This window comes from Fulmarus glacialis, unplaced genomic scaffold, assembly GCF_000690835.1.
Source record: "Fulmarus glacialis isolate BGI_N327 unplaced genomic scaffold, ASM69083v1 scaffold2467, whole genome shotgun sequence".
NCBI classification, from domain to species: Eukaryota; Metazoa; Chordata; class Aves; order Procellariiformes; family Procellariidae; genus Fulmarus; species Fulmarus glacialis.
In genome coordinates, this window is record NW_009224928.1 from 40,898 (window position 1) to 60,858 (window position 19,961).

Consider the following 19,961-nt stretch of genomic DNA (forward strand, 5'->3'; position numbering starts at 1 on the left):
AGGCAGCTTGAACATTTTACAAACCAAAGTGAGAAAACATGAAAGCACAGATACCTAATGGGGTAGTAGGGAAGGGCAGGAAGTATACAGGAGATCAGGAGACACTATTCACCCACGTAGCACAGTTCAGTGACGCAGCAGAGACTCATTGCCAGCCAAGGTTATCAAATTTGTTTCTCTCTTTAAACTTAATTTTCCATTTTCCCATTCTATTCCCTTGGTACCAAGTCCTGCTTTGAGTCAGCCTCCCCAAAACGGGCATGCTGCTTTTTGACTGTCCCTCATTTCACGAGCCGACCATATTTTCCCTACCCTTCCTTCTTATTGCTGTGAATTAGTTACTCCAGAGAGGGTAACAATCTTCTAAAGAATTTATTTATAATGTCCACAGTGCCTCATGAACATCAGCCACCATTCGCAAATGTGTGCTTTTTTTTGCATAATGAAAGAAACACATAAATCCTGTTTCCACACTGAACCCAAGGAATGGAAAGGGTTCCATGGAAAGTGAAGGAGCGAGCCCCTGTTGCAGGCAGCCTTGCTCTCATGACAACTCCAGAAGGGATCAGGGTCCTTCTTCCCCCGTAGCTTTCCTCACAAGACGGCACTAAAATAAATGTTAGGGCAGGGATGCCAGACTATGGCAGACAGCAACTTCAAAGCAAAACACAAGTGCTGCTTGAACACCTGAGTGCTTCCCCCTGTTCCTACACAGAGTTTGACACACTGCTGATGCTTGCCACGACCGCTGCTGCCAACACCGATGGCTGTCTCTGAATAAACGAATGCCAGAAACCTGTGCTTTCATGTGCAAAGTGCTACACAGACTTGATACTCACATTGCACGCTCTCTGCCTCAGCAGGCGTTTTCAATAGCGTTTGTATTCAGGAGCAGGTGGTTTTGCTCGCATCCATTTTTTCATGATCTCAGTATTTTGAACACTGGCTTCAACATCTCTGTTAGGGGAGTAAGCACCTCCAAAGGCATCGGAGGGGAAAAGTAAGTAGCAGCGAGCCACGCGATACAGAGGCGAACGCAGACCGACGCGTGCAGCACACACAGCCAGTGCTGGCCACGCACGATGGGTGCAACTGGGCAGCGCTGGCAGAGCTCGGGCACATCGCTAGCCGGTTTAGAAAGGCCAGGAGGAACCTCCAACTTGCATCTCTTGAAGACTTCTTTTTAAATGACAACTGAAAATTAAGGGGGAAAAAAGTTTTCTCCAAGCAACCAGGCAGGAGCTGACAGAACAGATGTGGCAAAGATGTGACTGTCAGCACAATGCATTCACCACAGTTCCTGGGTCCCCAGCTCACCGGCTCAAAATAGAAACTCAGACCTTGCAGGCACTCTGTCTCAGGGTTTACAAATTTCTATCTTATTACAAAGGACAGGTAGACTTAATTGACATGAGCTTCTAGCCCTTATAGCTCTTGTGTCTACTTCCATTATTTCTTCTCCATTTCTCCTTTCCCAACCATACTAAATATATACAGAAATAAAAATTTCTGTATAAATTCAATGTTTTGCAGTGAGAAGGATCCCTAAACACCAGTTAACTAGATCTTACAAGTTGCTGGGTCTAGAGCCATGACAGCCTCCCCCTTTATATTAAAACATTATGGTGGCTGCAATATTCCCCAGTTTTATGGTTGAGTATCTAATTTACATTAAGTTCTGGCAAACACTAATGTGACCTCATCAAAGGCTGTTAATGAACTCTAGCTCTGCTCAAATTCACCACTGCTAGCCAACTATGAAAGCCTTGCCTGAGGAAAACTACAAATATATCTCAAATGGAAAATGCAAAAAATACTCTCAATAGTCTCTTCTCAAGTAAGGGCAGTTTTCAGAAAGATAAAAATGGCTTTTTAAGACTTTTTATTTTATATTCACCTATTATGGCCTTTAGCATTTCCAGCTGAAGTCTCAACTCATGGACCAACCCGATACAGTTAACTCAGAATAAGGAATGTATTGGTTGAATTAATTTTCCTATACTTTAGGAGGTTTATTTTTAGATACTGGAGAGGAAAAAGTGATAGCTTGTTAGAACAACGGAAGCACATATAGATCACATTGGAAAGTCCAACCTAGAAACGGAAGTTTTAGATAAGCTACTACAAAATGAAAAAGGAAAAAAGAAATAAGCATAAACACCTGTTTAAATATCTCGAAGCTGCATGAGCAGAAGAAGGACATGTGAAACGGGCATTTCTATTTGGCCATAAACTTGTGCTACTTTAACAGTGTTACACTGAATTTTCTCAGGAGACACAACATGCCTATACACATACTGTATTTCTTCTAAAAATTCATCTGTCGGCAAGCTATGTCTTCAGTCACATGCAGCATTGTAAATTAGTTCACTTACACCTGTCATTAATGGGAATTTGACAGAGCCAAGCCTCGGGAATCTGATTCTAGTTATACATGGCCAGTGGTCGATTCATCAACGCAAACAGGCAAAGGAAAGGACTACAAAGCGCAAGTATTTGATTCTTTTATTTTTTTAAAAAAGCACAGCTCTGATGGCACTGCTCAAATTAAACTCCCACAGCCGCATCATTCATTTTCCTAGGATAATCTGCTTCTGTGATTTTTAGAACAAAGAACAGCAAAGCAATGAATTCTGCACACCAATAAAACTAACGGGGTTTCACGCAATTCCTCAGTTTTGCCTTTAGTTAGAGATTTATTGATGACCTTAAAAGACAAGGGCCACTATATCCTACATTGTTACCACTGGGCTAACACTTGGAGCACATCAAACTGCCCGGTGATTTACAGGAGAGCCTAACAGCATCTGCTTCTGCTCAACTGGCAGCAATCCTTTCTGCCCCCGTATTCCTGCCAAAGCCTTCTTAACTTAACACCCCAATAATTCATATCACCTCTGTGTGAAATATGATCTAAACTTATGATTCATAAAATTGAAAACACATTAGAACACAAAGCGATAACGCCAACAAAATGAGACCCTGTTGATTCTTCTGTAAATGGGACTGATATTTTCCATGGGAATTATCTTGTTCTAAATAATCCCACATTATAAAATCCTCACAGTAATTTATTGAGGCTTTAAAAAAATCAGTAGTTGCTAGGAAATATTTTAAATCAAAAAGGTAAACAGTATCATTACAGTAATATATAAAATGTTTCATCAATAACTGTATCAAGAAGAAGCAACAGAAAGAGTTTTAGGGTCTCCAAACTTCAGAAAGAATTTTTAAACAAAAAAAAAAAAAGAAGGAATTGAGGAAAGCATTGTTTCCGCCTCAAAAGATTACAAGTTACTGAAAAACTGAGGCTATTTGTAAATGAGCAAGGCACATACCAGGGCAAAGATCCCTTTAAAAACTACATTGCTAAAGAAAAATTTGTACCAATTTGGCACTCCGCATCATACATTGCAACACTTTTCATCCAGTATGCAGAGCTCTCAAGCTATATATGACCTTGCTTGAAATGACAAACTTAATGCAGGATTCTCTCTCTCTCAGCCAGCATTAAATGGCAAAGAACATGACAATGACAAGGGAGGAATTTCTTGCTGCCAGGAGAGAAGTACTCAGGAGGTTAATGTTTTGCAGTCGTAACCGAATGTTGTGTCAGCGAACCGTGTTTTGGTGCTACGAGTAGGCAAAGACCACAGTGCTGAAGCCTCTAAATGGCACTGCTCAAAGGTTAACCATCCTGATCCTAGCCAGGAAAAAAGCAACGACAGCAAAGAAGCATTGCTTTTAGTCATCTACACACTTGAAACACAAACAATGGATTGTGTTTACGAAAATAAAGCCATTATTTTCCACTAACCATGCCAACTTTAGGAGAAATCTGAAGACATAGGAAGGAAGGTCTGTGGGTAGGATGGAAAATTTTAGAAATTTTCTGAAAATTCTATATTTAATTTTTGGTTGGGTAACAAACCTATTGACTTATGCTGTACAAATATTTGTTCTTTGTGAAAAACAAACATAAGACTTAGCATTATTATAAAGTGGAGTAAGACTTCCCTTCAGGGAATGAAGGCCACTTCATAAGCACTTTGCGAACACTTCACATTAAAACAAGGGACTCTGGAGTTCAAGGGATACGTTATTTTAATCAGTTCCCATTTACAATCACTACGGTAGAGATAGCTACAATTATAGTAAATGGCAGACACAAGAAATCCTTCATGTGGCATTAACAGGGCCTTATCATTTGTAAATTCTAATCTGCCTATATCAGACTCGGGAGAACTGAATTTTGTGCAACACTTGAATTCTGGTCAGTGCCTACATATGCATCACCCTTACAAGTGAATGCTTATGTTGGACTCCAATTATAAATACTATTATAATGTAAATTACAATAGTGTGTTTATCTTAGGTGATTTTCTTTCTGCACTGCATATTTCTTTTACATACCTAGATGCGAGAAATTAATAATTTAAAACTCACCTCTTGTAGAACTGCATTTTTAAAATACACATTCCCTGATGCTACAGGACTTTTCATGTCCTGAGTCCAAAAAAAAAAAATGGTTTAAGAACATCCATGCATGAGTTTAAGTCTGCCTGCTATCAGGTACTTCCTATATACAAAGCAATTTTCCTTACATGGGACTTGTGAGGAAAGACTTGTACTTGTAAGTACAAGATCGCAGGCAGCCATCAAATTATAAAAACAAACATCCTCCAAAATGGGGTAAAAAAAAAAAAAAAAAAGAAACCTTTTATTAACCAAGTTCATGTTCTGGTAAAATTATTTTTCAGCGTACTTACAAAGCTTTCATAAAGCCCAATCTCACCTTAAACACTGGCAGGTTGTCAGGGTCACAAATAAACCATGCTGCAGAAGGACACCATGATGGCTCCGTGCAAAGCTGACTTCGCTGCTCTCTACCCCTTTCCCTGAATGTGGCAGGAGGAAGGCTCGTTAGCAGCTCTCAGTGAGCACCACAAGGCCTGGCCTGTCCCTACCTTGTATCCCAGGGGGGCTTCTTTGATGAGGTGCCACTGGAATACAGCCCAGCTGCTCCTGGTCCTGCACGTCAACAAAGCCCCGCACGTGAGTTAATAAGCCCACCCAGAAACAGAAGGCAAGCAGGGTACCATGCAGGCTTTGAAGAAGTCAGCAATGGTCAAGGAGTAATACAATCTAGGTTCTTCCTTTACTTAGATTATCCCACCTCTTCACTACCCTCCTTATACAGAATCCAAATTGCAGTCCACTGTGAAATATTAACCGATTCTCCCTCAGTGTAACTAACTTACAAAGTCTCCAACATGCCTCTGCAGGATCTCCCCTTCTGCTGTACGGCTAGAACTCAGGGCGGATGTGGGGGTAGATGCTGGGCTATAAATCAGGTGATTGAAATGATCTAAGTTAAAAAACAAAAGCTTTGTGGGCCAGAAAGATGTAATTCATGAGGCGCCTGGTTCTACAGACAACTGGACAAGCACAACTCAAAAGGTGAGGAAGTGCTGCACCGGGCAACAAGAGCAGCTGCCCAGGAGCTTCTTAAAATCACCACAGAGCCAAAGAAAATGCATCACGTAACTATGCCCACAGCAGAACTCCAGGCTGTGGAAGCCTCCTAACACTTCTCAGCGTATCAGCAACCCTATGCAAATCTAACTGTTCACTTAAAGGAAGGATTTCACAGACTTTTCTTTGGTTGTTACTTCATTACGAAACAATGCACTTCTTTGCTTGTTTCCCTAATGAACATACCTTAGAGTGATCAATCTTTTTTTTTTTTTAAAGTTTGCCTCCTCTAGTTTATTAGAAACATCTCATTTTGCTTTCTAGTCTCTCTTTATTTCTAATTTACTTAGTGATAGTTTTGGAGGCTTTGGAACAAAGAGTGCTCTCTAAAAAGATGGTCAGTTTCAATTTGTCAGAAAGTAATTTTTTTCCCCAAATGTTAATCTCAGGACTTTCTTTTTATGTCATATAGAACAAACCTACAAAAAAAAAATGCTTTCCCTTTTACTAATCCCTTTAAACGAAGCTAGGTGATTTTTGAAAGCATTTTAAAATCAACAAACCCAGTACTAAGTTGAGGTATTTAGGTATTTGCCAAAGCTTCCTTTTTTTAAAGCAAACTGATGGCACAGTGACAGTATCGCCCTCTTAGTTTATACACAAATTAGCTGCTTTTTTTTTTTTTAACCATAATGTGAGTAACTGCAAACTTGAAAAGCGTCTCTAGTCTTGTTTTCTAAACTAATATTTTCTTAGAAAAAAGGCCAATGGAGGTACGAACAGAGGAGTAAATCTTTAAGCAAAGTAACGGTTCTTGCAGGCAGCTAACCTCACTGGAATTCACTTTCTGGTGTGCAGCCAAAGGAAAAAAAGCAGAATCTTGTCCACAGAAAAATTAGGAAATAATGACCATAAAGCTTCAAGTTTTGGCCAGTGACAGAATTTAGAACTTCAGGATGAAAACTTCTTTAAACCAACACCAAGAGAGAATTAAGAAATGACACGTACCTTATCTACTGGGAGAAAGTCATTTTCAACTTCTATTGACCTTGGTCGTAGCTTTATAGGTTTGTCTTTGAAGATATCTCCAAAGCCAACACCCTTGACCTTTTTGGGTTGGATTGTCGTGCCTCCGTTGGCTCCTTCTGATTTTGTGCTGCAAGAGTCACCACCATCACTCTCAGAGCCTGTAGCATCTTTTAGGCCTGTGAAATGGAGGGATGAAAGAAGGAATCTTAGGTGTGAAGCTCACTATTTTCAAAACAGTGTGACTGGAGATTGATCCCTCCCACCATCCTCTAAAGGAAAACGAACAGGTAGAGAAGATGCTCTCTGTGCCATGCGCTCATTTTGGAGTTTTAAAAATCACTTTATTTCATCACATTGGTGTACCAGTTAGAACTTACACCAATCCACAAAACATGCATACTCCAGCATCAAAACTTCATGAATGAAGACGGCCATTCCTTGACTACCAAGAAAATCCTTCTTCCTCAGACAAAAATTATTTGGAAGAGAACTCAATAAATGAAAGAGTTAAATTCAGTTGTAGGGCAGCTATTGTATAAAGCCACTTAAAGCTAACAAGCAGTCAGACCAGGCGCACTGTACCTTAAATCTGTGTGACTCATATCAAGCCAATTATGCAATTAGTTCTAAAGCTACATTACCTAACTGGGAAATATAAAGCTGAAAGCTGTTTAAACAAATTTGCAATCAAATAAGCTGCATAATACGTTCCCTGCTGAAAATTAAATCTCTCTGCAGCACAGACAGCCTCATAGGAAAAGCACCCATGCACAATATCCTCTAGGAATGTAATAAATCAAAACTGACATTCTGATTTGCGTTACTTCTCTCAGCGAATAGGAAAATTTATCTGCGCTTATCTGAAAATATCTGCTGTTTGAATAGCAGAGGCCACAGATGCAACATGGTGATGCTTCAGCCACTTTGCAGAATGGTGTAGAATCAGGCCAAACAGTCACTGGCAGCAAAAGTGACCCACTGAAGTTTCCTCCAATTGAAACAGTCCCCAGGATCATTTAAAACTTCCTTCCTACATTACAGATTGACTTAACTACGTTTCCAGAAAAAACACACCAATTGCTGCTACTACAGTACTAACTCTACCTAATAATAACAAACCCAAATTCTCACATTCCCCTCACAAGCATCTGTGATGTCACAGACACGGATCTTACAAGTCAAAGAAAGAAAAATTTCAAGTAAGCTTATCTTCTTAATTATTTTTATATCAAGGTCCACAAAGTGATAGCAATAGATTTTCATCATAAGAGGCTGCCAGTACAGAAGAAAGATTCTTCTTTAAAATCTAGACACCCAAAATCAAGTAGAGATTATATACAAATCTCTTTAAAAATTGGGTAAGCCAGTAATGTTACCCCAAAATTATCTGTATTTCTGCCAAAAGGAAAGAAATGGCACTAAGATTGGACAAAGTCTACTGCATCCCTACAAAAGGGCTGCAAGTTGTGGAGCATGTGGAAAGTTTTATAAAATCTTCATAATCCCTCAGTTTCTATGATTTTCTGATGTGTATAAGCAACAGAAACAGAATGAAGCAGTGTTCCTGAGCTGAAAGCATTTGCATATCATTTCCAGCCTACACTAGAACAACCCTTCAAAACTAAATAGAATTACCTAAAGAAAAAATATTTTTATGAAGTCAATGAAAACCTCTATCATAAAATTTTTAATATTAACAATTGAATCCTTTGCTTTTGCCTCCTCAAGTGATGGCTTTGGTTTTAACAAACAGTCTCCATCCAACAACTTTCTGTCATTCTGGTGAGCACGCGACTTGTTTTGGGAGAGACTTCTTGTCTTCCTGGCAATTCACTATCTAGGACTACCCAGTAAAACACAGCATCTTCTTCAAGGGCTACTTTAAGCTTCTCCAATGAACCACAGAAACCACTGCAAGTCCTGAGGCCTACAGACACAACTTCATGATCCAGGATGCAAGGGGCTCATCCATTAAATTGGTTTCAACACCAGGGTGCTGCTAGGAAAGGAAATCAGGAATTAAGTGTCAGGGCAGGATTTTTAGCAAAACTGTTAAGCAGAAAAACCGTCATATGCTGATTTTCTGTATCCGAAACTTGAAAGGAGTACGAATGCAGAATTAGAGAAAGTTCCCAGCTAGAAACAAACAAAAAGACTAAAGACTAAGCAAAATGCTTAGGCCCTCTGGCCTCCTGAGTGGCTGCTACATCTACCTGTTGAATTTAAGTAACATTTCTGTTTTTTCGAGTGTTCAATTTAGATAGCACTGAACAAGTCATTTGTTCCATAGACTGTGCAGGACTGGAATTTTAAAGAAATCTAAAGAATAGTATTACAATTCTTTTCTTAAATATGCTGGGATCTTGATCTCTTTACTTGGACCTTTTTATTTTCCCAAGAAGGGCCTGGGGGAAAACTTCAAATCTGGTCTCACTGGTTTATTATGGTAGTTAGAATGGTAGTATTCCTGCCATCAGTAAAGTAAATTCTGTGTGCTGCTTCTCTTCCAGAGTTCATGAAAGCAATAACCAGGGAATTGAAGCATTCACAGTGATCTTGCTCTGTGCTATTGATGCAGGGATGAGGTTGGCTATCCGTAGCAGAGCCATTCCATGTTGCAGAGGCACTAAGAGATGCAAGGCTAGATTAATTCAGCCTGAGAGGTATAAATCTCTTCAGGCGACAAGTCAAAGTCACTGCCTCTTTCTTATTCCTACGCCTTGTTGTGACTTGGCCAGTAACAGAAGAAGCTGTAAGTTCTACTAGCTGGACCTTTCCCAGCTTTGCAAAAGATCTGTCGCTAGGGCCTTGGCTGAGACAGAGGCTAGAACCAACTTTCTTTACTACTTCTAAATGCAAAGAGAAGGGTCACCTGTCAACTATACTCAGTTACAAATAATATTTCTGAGAATAAAAAGTCCACAAGTCAAAAACCTCAAACAAATCACAGTGATCATGGTCTCTTTGCTGAACAAAAGATCTTCTTAATATGGGATAGGAAAATTACCCCCTGGGAAAGGTTCCCTCTTTCATCCTTGCCAGAATCTCCTTGAACTACACTGTGATGGAGGGAAGGAGCAGTACCTCCCTCCACAAGTAACTGGATTTTAACTGATAGGATCCATGACTGCTCTTAGCCACTCCCTGAGATGAACAGAAAAGCTAGTTTAAAAATAGCTTTTCTGCATCACTAATTGTGGGAGAAGAGGACCTGACCTTGGCCCGTTGTTGGAAATAAAATATGGAAGTAATTATGGGAATTACTCAACAGGTCTCACATGGACTTCCAGATCTTTGAAGCCTGCATGAAAGACAAATCAGAAACCTCAAGGGGCTTCAATAAGAATTAGGCTTTTGCTTCTGGGTCATCACTTGTTTTTCGTTATGGCGTCTTCATCTTTTATTACCATTTTTCTATGATGAGACATCACACCTTGTATCAGAAACCTCATTTCAGGCTTACAACAGATTTCCCTAGCATCACTCATCTGTGCTTGATGATAATCCAAAAGCCACTTCATTCTCAATGCTGCCGCAGAGCTTTGTCTCAGTATACAGTCCTTATAATAAACGCAACATAGGAAATAACAGTAATTTTTTTTTTTTTTTTTTAATGAGGACAGAACTGACTGAAGTGATGCCTGTCTAAACTAAACTGCGTTTGAGTGGCCAGATACAGATGCCAACCTTACAAAGCTCCTTCAAAGTTAAAAGAATCCTTCTTGACCAATTGGGAATATGACATCATTTATTATTTTTTGACTGACACAAGCTGAGGAGTCCTCTGGACTTAAATAAATAAGAAAGAATAAAAGCCATGGCTTTTCCAAGAACTAGTCTGCTCTTGCTCTTACCAAAGGTGACAGAAGAGGAGGACTATATGCAGTGGAAACTGAGAACAAATTAAATAAAATGAAGATCTGCAGTAACATTAAGAAACAATAATGCAGTGTTTTAGTACAAAACAGTCCTGCAGAAAATGATCTAACATGCTCTTACTCTTAAAGACGTGCCAAGGAGACTCTTTCTTCCCTTCCTCTCAAGGTATATGAGATATACATCTCTGATTTGTACAGATAAAGAATTTGCAAGCAAGAATTTGCAACACTATGCCCACCCTTCCCTGACAAATTCTCTCCTCTCATTTACTTTTCACTGGGTACTTCTGTGATATATATATATGCTATATATGATATATATGATATATATGAGATACATATATATATATCAGCATATATACGTCAGCAATTCTCTTGGAGCAATCCTGCCAAGTGAGGCTGCGCTGGCCTCCCTAGCCCTGCCTACAGAAGGAAGGGATGGCTGATGGCTGAGGTGATCTCTCCTCTTAAAAACAGGAAAAGTCCCTCTTCCAACCACCCTCCTTTTTTTTTTTCTTCAGCTTTTCATGGCCTTTTTCACCACTACTGCAAACAGCTTAATAGGAGAACAGAGCTGGGGGGGGCAGTTTCCCCAAAAGACCAAGGTAGCCCACAGATACAGCTGGGAACTAAGCAGGAACCTGAGTGACCTAGACCATCAGATTATGAATTCTAAACATGAAATTTCCTGCAAGAAGAGCTACAGTTAGCAGGGAGGTCAGGTTGCTAAATGGGCATTAGAAACGGGAGAGCATTTCAGTTGGCAGCCGTCTGCTCCTGCTGACCAATACACCCAGGCGGTCTGAAACAGCTGTGGTAGAGCTATGAACTTACGCACTAAGGTAAGGCCAGTAGCTCAGCAAACTGCTCTCCTCAGAAACACTGGGCACATCTTTTACTTTTCTTTTCAGTCTAGTTATTAAATACTTCAAATATAGCCAGGACTGGATACAAGCTACAGTAGTCAGGCCTCTAGCTTTTTTTTTTTTTTTTTTTTTTTTTTTTTTTTTGTTCTGACTTGGAAATAAAATACTTGCACTTTTCTAGAATCTGTCAGCTCTGTCAGCATTTGGAGAGCTGACAAGCTAAGAACATAACACCAACAAGGTGCTCACTAACGTACCTACTATCACACCAGTCCTAATAGTAGGAAAACTTCTCAGATCTTTAAAATTTCTCAGGAAGGAGATAAGTCTTTTGGGGGTGTCACTTCCCATTTCTGGCTCTATAAACAAAGACACTTTATTCTTTTACCTAGATTTACTGTTGCTGAATCATCATCACCACAAGGTAGAGCTCAAATCTGAGTGTTGGGTGCACTTTTATAGTAAGCTCCTTGAAGTCTAAACATGAGCAGCATCAGCAGCAAGAAGTTAAAATTCGCAGGAGCCAACCGTTCCCAACTTTTGGCTGGGACAAGATATGGGACTACTGACATACGGCTGTTTAAAAACACACAGAGCTATAAGAGTCTCTGTTGCATCATGCTCCCTACAAATGCAAAATAATTTAGTATTCACGAAGATTAAATTCTCACAACACTGTCTGGAGGAATTCCGCACTTCACACACATTTTTCCTCTATGGGTACATAAGAGAGATGAGTTTTCTCAAGACATTTCAAACACACCATACTCCTGCTATGCCAGTTACAGGTCTTTTGAGAGCAACATTCTGAAATGTACCAAAACAGATTAGCTCAAACAGGGATTAAAAAGAGACCGCGACATCAGACTTAATTCACCAACCTCCTCAGAGCTGTGCTGGCATGAAACCAAGATTCTAAATCAGAAAGATATCTAGGGATGATAAAGGGCTGTGTAAACTAAAGCTGTTAAACCAAAAATAAACAGCTGTGATAAAATTAACTCCATTCAAAGCAGGAAAAGAATTGTTTCTAAATAGGTTAAAATGGCAGGAAAAAAGGGGAATACATTGTGAGCTTTACAGAGCTTTCTATTTTGAGCTGTAATTTAGCAATTTAATTTTTGTTCTTTATTCTGGATTGTCCTCTCCACACATACAATTTATGGCACTGGGCAAAAGACAGACCACTCTGACGATGTATAAGCCAATGATGCTCTGGCCCTCTAAGCGCTTCTCAGGCTAGCTCTGTTAAGTGATGTAAAGGTCAGCTGTTCAGAGGCACACACCTGAGACGATGCAAAGGATCTCCTGACTTGGTCTGGCAGCCAGAGAGAAATGCTGTCAACTGTGTTTAATAGAACAAAGAACTGTGTAAATGGAGCTTATTGGGATTTCTGCCTTTTACAGAAGGGAAGGAAGGCGAGGGGAAGTATGTCCTTTCCTTCTATTTAGAGAATGACAGCATGGAACGCCCGAGTGACCGATCTGAATGACAAAGAAGGTAAAGTTATACATGGCAATTGCAGCAGATGAGACAGGAACTGTCCTTCTTCCTTTTCCTCACATTCTGGCGAAGATGGAACAAATACCCACAGCCTATGAGGTATTTATCTTGAGCTTGCTTTCTATCAAAGTTCTGTATTTTGTTGAAGCCATCCCCAAAAACATTCCATAGTGTCATAAAAAAATCAAAACCAGAAAAGGAAGTTTGATTTTAAATATTACTGTAGAACAAAGCCATGTTGATTCTTCACAGTTTAAAGGTTAATAAATTCACGCTTTCAAAAAACAAATTTATGCTTCTTTACCAAGAGTGGTTATACATGTACAAATGGCTGAGGCAGACCATCTCAATATTAGTCATTATTTGTTATTCTCAGTTATATTCCTTGAAGAAATGTAACTGTGTAATCTAAACATTTTGTCATTTCCTTTCAGCATGTTCGTCTTTCTTAGCACAACAATTCTTGCCACATAAGAAACAGCCCCAAGATTTTTATGCTTGCACAAGAAATCATGCAGGAAAAAGGGGAGCGGTGTCCAGCACCACGTAGCAGCATGCATTAAGGGCAACGCAGCGCAAGCATCTTCTGCAGCATGAACACAGAGCCATCAGTACGGAAGTTGGTGGCTTCACCTCATCCCCAGCCATTTCCCCGAGTACTGTAAGAGCGAATAGAAACAATCGTTCATTCAGGAGCTCTACAACTGTACCATCGTCATCTTCATTTTGGAACTCTTTTTTCACCACCATCGTTCTCACCAAGTACAGGAACATGTTGTTATACGTGAAAGGACGGGTAAGCAACCACAGCCAAAAAGAGTCTTTACCTGCCACTCAGCAAAAACTGGTCTTTTGTGAGACTCATGGAAAAGCACTTGCTAGTGGAAGTCCGAATCAAGGGAAGGATTTAACGTGTTTCACCATCATTCTTCCACCCACCACCCCCAATCCCTCGCCACTTGTACATTCGTTCTCCAGAAAACAGGATGCTTATTTTTAATCATAAAAATTTCCCTCACCCAATTCTAGCACTGTTCTTTCTCAGATGTTATTTTTCATCGTAGCAGCTGTGTATTTAATATATGTTCTTCTTTGTAAGCAAGTTATAAGAAGCTGAGGTGAATTAAAAAATTGTAACTGTCCTCTCTTCAGAACTGTTAAAATCCACATTTGGGTTTCTCATTTAACTTCGCTCACATTCAGACACTCTTAAATGGCGTTAATAACATCATAAATACATCAACCATATTGATTTCTTTGAACTCTGCCCAGCCATTGTTCGTCAAGGATTGGGGGGGAGGGGGGGGGGGGGGGGCAACCTAAAAAAAAAAAAAGTGGTGGAGCAATAGAAAACACAATTAAGGTTACTCACGAATATTTCTGTTTCAACGATCCTGTCTCATCTTCTTCCATTATATCTAATATCTATTACTGACAGCATTGTGGATCCACATATAAGGAAAGAGAGGCAAATATTTGTCAAATCAAGCATTGTATCTGCCCTGTTCCTCGGTTATAGCATCTTCGAAGAAAAAGAAAGCGAAGGAAGAAAGAGAAATTAAACCAGTAAAAATAAGAAAATTAAAAATCCAAGAAGCATTTTCGTGGAGGTGCAGGAAAGTTGCGGGATGAGAGAAAAGAGGGCTGTGATCAACAAAACAACAAGTAAGTAATTTTTTGTTGCTGTGTGTCCCTCTTCGCCCAGCATACGCAGTAGCAAAAATTTTCTGACAGCAGGTTAATGAGCAGAATGCCAAAGGAGTTGGATTTATTGCTGAGTGGAGCTTGGCATACCTAATGACCAAAAATGCCATGTCAGCATATGAAGGCAAGGCCGAGTGTTTATGCAGGAGACAATCTTGCATACTTCAGTGGAAGGTATCTCTAGAAGCAGCTACACACTAATTCAACAGCATTTAGCTATTATAGGCCTTGGTTAAGTAAGAAAATGTCTTTTAAACACGGCAGTTGCAAAATGGCTTTCAAAATAAAAGTATTTTAGCACTAAGCATATGTTTGTAAAGTAAAAGCTCTAAGCTTGCTTCAAAAGTTGAGCAACGCTTCATGCAATGTGATACAGGTGAATCCAAGCACCCTTTGGGCATAACTAATCTATGAATTGACTTGAGCTTAACTTATGGAGAAATCAGGAGGCTGAAATTAGAGCAGCTGTGGGTTGTTTTAAACAGACATCCCTAAACAAAAACAATTCTGTGGAACGTCTCCAAACGATTTTCACTGGAGACATAAGCACATGGATCTTTGCCTAAAAATAAGGACCGCAGATCAGATATGAAATGGAGGGAGCTGGCCACACCTTCAGTAGGCCTGCTCTGGAAGAACATGAGTATGCAGGAAGTTAGCTGCCAATAGATGTAGCAGGAAGAATAACGAACCCTCCTTTTTGTATGTTAGTTTAGGACATAACATCTCTGACAGTATCAACACTGCCAACTCTCATTTTGTTTATAACTTTCCCGGATGACCTGATTTTGCGTACCGCCCACTTCAGTCCCAGTTCCAACCCAGTAAGCAACAAATAGGCCACAAATATAGCTGGACATCTGGCCTTCTGAGATGCAATTTTACAGAGAAAGCAAAATACCTCTGCAGCATGAAAAAACATGCAAGTCTCAACCAAATGCCAAGGGAGGTAGTATTAAACAAGACACCTTCGGTCAGCTTTAAAAACAAAGTTTAGATGGGTGTTTGCCCAGAGCAATGTGAGACAATTTACTGTGGGTTAAGCTGTCTTCTTGCAGCTGGTTATCAAGCATACCTCTAGATACCCATCCAACCCTGCATTCCGTGAAATCAGTTTGATGAAATTTATTTTCTGTGGCATGGCATGACCATGGGCCACTATTATTAACAAGAAGAACTAAATGCAGACCTCTAGCACAACTGGAAAGGTGACTGAATTCTTCCTGACTTCACTTGGGCTCACCCTAAATGACTCAAGAAAAGAGGAAAGGCCATTTGACACTTAATAAAAAATGGGCTGGGCATGGAGAGCAGGTTTCTGGAAAACCCTGAAAGGTAATGTTAGGGCAACACTGCCCAGAAACATTAACGTTGTGAAATTAAAGGCTCCAAAGGCAGACCTTGCATCTGATTTGAAGCTAGATCTTAAAGTCAGAATTCAAGCATAGTGGAGATTTACTTCGTAAATCCTTATTATGCTCATCAGATAGGTGGATTCGAGGACATGACGGTCTAAGAACTCCACAAGAAGCATGCAATTTGAGTGATGCATAAGCAGTCATGAAGACTATAAGGTGAGAAGCAGCAGAAAAATGTGAAGACCACCAGCCACGGTGGATTCAAGGACATGACGGTCTAAGAACTCCACTCCACTCTAAGAAGCATGCAATTTGAGTGATGCATAAGCAGTCATGAAGACTATAAGGTGAGAAGCAGCAGAAAAATGTGAAGACCACCAGCCACATGGTCTGCTCCACCCAGAGCAAGAGCTTGGTTGAAAGCTTGAGAAGAGCTGCAGAAAAGAGATGAATTCTGGTAGACAGGGAGGCAATTCTCCATGAGGAAATACTCAGAGCTGCACACATCCACAAAGATTTTTGTTGAAAAAAAGATCAGTTTTTGTTTAAAAAAGAGTGCAAGTTATCAGAATAGAAGACTACCACTTTAACTGCTTCATCCTTTGCTGTGAACATGCATAAGACAGAAGTCCTCAGAGGTAGGAGAGCAAACACCCCTACCCAGAAAGGAGGAAGAAGGGCAGCACAGCTTGGATCTTCTGAAGAGAAAGCTGTCTGGGACGAAAGCAGATGCCAAAGTTAGCACAACATCCTGTTCACCGGAGGACAGGACTGAACACTTTGTACTTAGTCACACTGAGTGTGACTCAGTAGGATCTCTTTCTGCTAGATTTCTTGATGAGGAAGCAGGTGGAAGGACAGATTTCTGTCTTCCTTGCTTCCTCTGTCTTGCATCTGATGTCACCATCCCCTCTTCTTCTGTATTAACAGGGTAGTAAAAGCATATGAAAAGCAGCATGTTCCCTGCTTCCAAAATGCAGAAGGCAAAAACCTGAACATGAAATGAAAGTAGCTTTGTATCTTTTACTTCCTTGGCAGAAAAAAAGTATCAACCAAAATGCTGTGAGTAATAGCTGTCAAAGACAGAACGCCAAATGAAGAGCATGCATTAAATTTAAAAAAAAGACAAACCAAAAAAACCCCAAAACCAAACAAACCAAACCCCACAATGTTCTTTAGGAAAAGCAAAGCATATTTTATGAATTCAGCAATCACAATGGGAACTTTATTTTTAGAGCAGAAGGACTTTTAATTCAAAGATTTGTGGTTATTATCAATAGTCTTCATGTAAAAATGATGGGACTAAATGGTCTTAATTTCAATCCATAGCTGAGATCCAAACATCCAATGTAATTCACAATATACTGTGGGTTTACACACATACATTATATGGACATATAACATACACATGCACAGAAAGAACGAGTGCATTCTCATTGCATTAAGGCTAGGCAGTTCATCAGCAGCAAACTGACTTTAGCTTACAAACAAATATATGCATGTAGAGTAGCCGTAAGTGAGTAGCAGTGGCACATTTTACAAGTGTAGATAAATCAAACAAGTACTGAGGACTAAAGCTATTGCTTGTTGATTTTGAAACACAACTCACTGTTATAGCGTCTGTAGCTGTCAATCTTTGCCGGTGCCACTCTGTACAGAATTGTCCCTTCAAAGGCAGATTTTCCTGACAGCAGGCAAGAGAAGGAAAGAGGGAAAAAAAGAGAAAGGGCGGGGTGGGGGTGAAGAGATCGAATGATGGTAAAAAGAAGGGAGAGGAAGAGGTTTTAATCTGTATTTTCAGTCACTAACATTCGTAAAGCCTCATTAGCAAAACAACGAGAATATTAACGAAAGTATCTGATTGTACATGAAGTTAAAATATTCTTACTGCATGTATGTCAGATAAAAGAATCTCATGATTTTGCTAAAGTTGTTCTTTCTAATGTCCAACAGAATGCATTTTTTCTTAGGTTTTGTCTGTTGTCCATCAAGTTGCGAGACTTGCAAATGAAATTATTTGTCTATCTTATTCAGCCTCCTCATCGAGCACAGGGGAAGCCTGAAAAAAATTATTACTGCAATGATGTACTTACACTGGCTCAACACTCCTGATGCAGATGTAGAGCACTCGAACAAGCACAGCTGACATCCAAACTGAAATACTCACATTTCTTTAATATACCAGGATCCTGTGAGCATCAGAAATACTGCATCTTTCCAAGATGACTTATTAGAAATGTTTTGTACATGGGAACTGGTCTTAAACAATGCTTGGTTGAAGGGATAGGACACTAAAACTTGAATAAATCAGTTTTTCAGGCAATAGCTTAATCAGGTGTTTTGACTCAGGACACATTAACAAAAACAAAATACTAAAATTAAAAAAGAAAACAACGAAACAATAAAAACCCCCAAACAAATCCCACTTCCCATCTTAGATCTTTAAGATAACATTTCTATTATCAAAACCATTCATTTCTTGGGTTTTTTTTTCTTTGATAGCAAGATAACTCACGCTCTGACACTTATGATATGAAATTCAAGAGAAGGTAAAAGCATGAGCAGCTAAGGTGTTTTGTGTGTTGGGTTTTTTTGAAACCAGAGGTATCCAGGCAAGCCCAAGAATATACCAATGTCAGCTTGTTGCCAGTCTCACCTAGGTATACCGTCACAAAAATGAATGTCTTCAGTAAAATTTTATAGCAAAATAGCTAGTACATGTGAATTGTCCCAACATAGCGTCACACCCATTTTGGTACCAAAAATGTGTATTTTTTAACCCCTGCATATCATTCTGTTGGACTTTCAGAAAATAAAAAGCTGTACTCATTTATGTATTGTAAAGAGCTGTTTCTTTGTTTTGTTCTTGCAGTTTAATTAACAACAAAAGTTTTTCCTTGCCTTATTTTTACATGAGGAAGCAAAAAAGCCCCAAATCCATCTTTCCACCTTGTTTTTACAAAATACCATTAAAAGAATGCTATTAAAACAAACAACAATTAAGAAATTGCTAAGAAAAAGGTATGTTAAGCTTCATGACATTGAGGAGAGCCAGAGAGACAGTAATGGACATCTAAAGTTTTAAGAACTCAAAATACAGGAGGTTGACTGACTGAACCATCAGCTGATGAGTCTATCATCAGTTCTAATGCCAGTAGTCATGACTTCTTAGTGGCCATCACTAACAGGTTCTAAAAATAGTTGATACATACCATGACGCCTAGCAATTCCTGAACAGACACATACAAGAGACAGCAAGATATAAAAGGCCACCTTTAAATGTTGTCATGACATTGCCATGAACATACTAAAATGCTTTTGAAATCATCTCCTTAATATTAAGTTGTGATTCTCTCAGATATGACTTATTTGACTACATGACAACTTCTTCCTTCTTGACAGGCTGTAATGACAAGATGTGGTATTGAAAATATTCTTAAAATTAATACTAGATATCTGAGAAATCTAGAAAATAATCTTATAATTGATGTATCCATTTAATATATAGTAATAAAATTATAACGCATACTTCCTGTTCATGCTGTAACAGTCAGTCAAAGAAAAGCAATGTTTTAATTTAAGAGGATGCTTCAAAAGAACAAGGAACTGTCATTTACTCTCAGGGTACCTGATCCTGTCTGTACTTACATTCTGAAATGTGCCTTTGAAGACAAAAAATTTGGCAGTCACCTTACAGCTAAGACAAATACTTTAAAAACAAACAAACAAACCCCCAAACCCCCAACCTTTTGATCTTGTAACAGTCTCACTTTTCAATCTGCTGAGCACCCACCATCTGAGTGGAAGCACAGGTTCCCAACCCTCTCAGTTAAGGGCCAAGTTAAGTCCTACTGTCAGTATTCAAAAATATTTAGGCACTTCCAAAACTGGTGCCAGACATTTTCAAAAAAGGGGTTTTTTGTTCTGAAGAAACTTCTGAGGCTACTCTATGGCAGAGCGTGAAAAGAAACCAAGATAATTCCTCCAGCCATTTACTCTGATCAGCCATAAAATTTAGATGGACACAACAAAACCAATAAAATCAGACAACACCTTTCTCCCCATTGGGCCTGTGTAGGTGTCCTGGTTTCGGCTGGGATAGGGTTAAATTTCTTGCTAGTGCTGTGTTTTGGATTTAGTATGAGGA

The 19,961-nt window shown here is 39.4% G+C and overlaps 1 protein-coding gene across 1 annotated transcript in view; it reads right to left on the bottom strand.

Moving 5' to 3' along the window:
• LOC104080047 (SH3 domain-containing kinase-binding protein 1-like) overlaps positions 1 to 19,961 on the bottom strand; it is a gene marked incomplete at its 3' end in the record, with an annotated part of 93,506 nt that overhangs the window by 27,981 nt on the left and 45,564 nt on the right. The window contains exon 4 of the mRNA XM_009582301.1: positions 6,484 to 6,680. Within this exon, the coding sequence (XP_009580596.1) occupies positions 6,484 to 6,680 (197 nt within the window). The remainder of the gene's footprint in view (positions 1 to 6,483; positions 6,681 to 19,961) is intronic.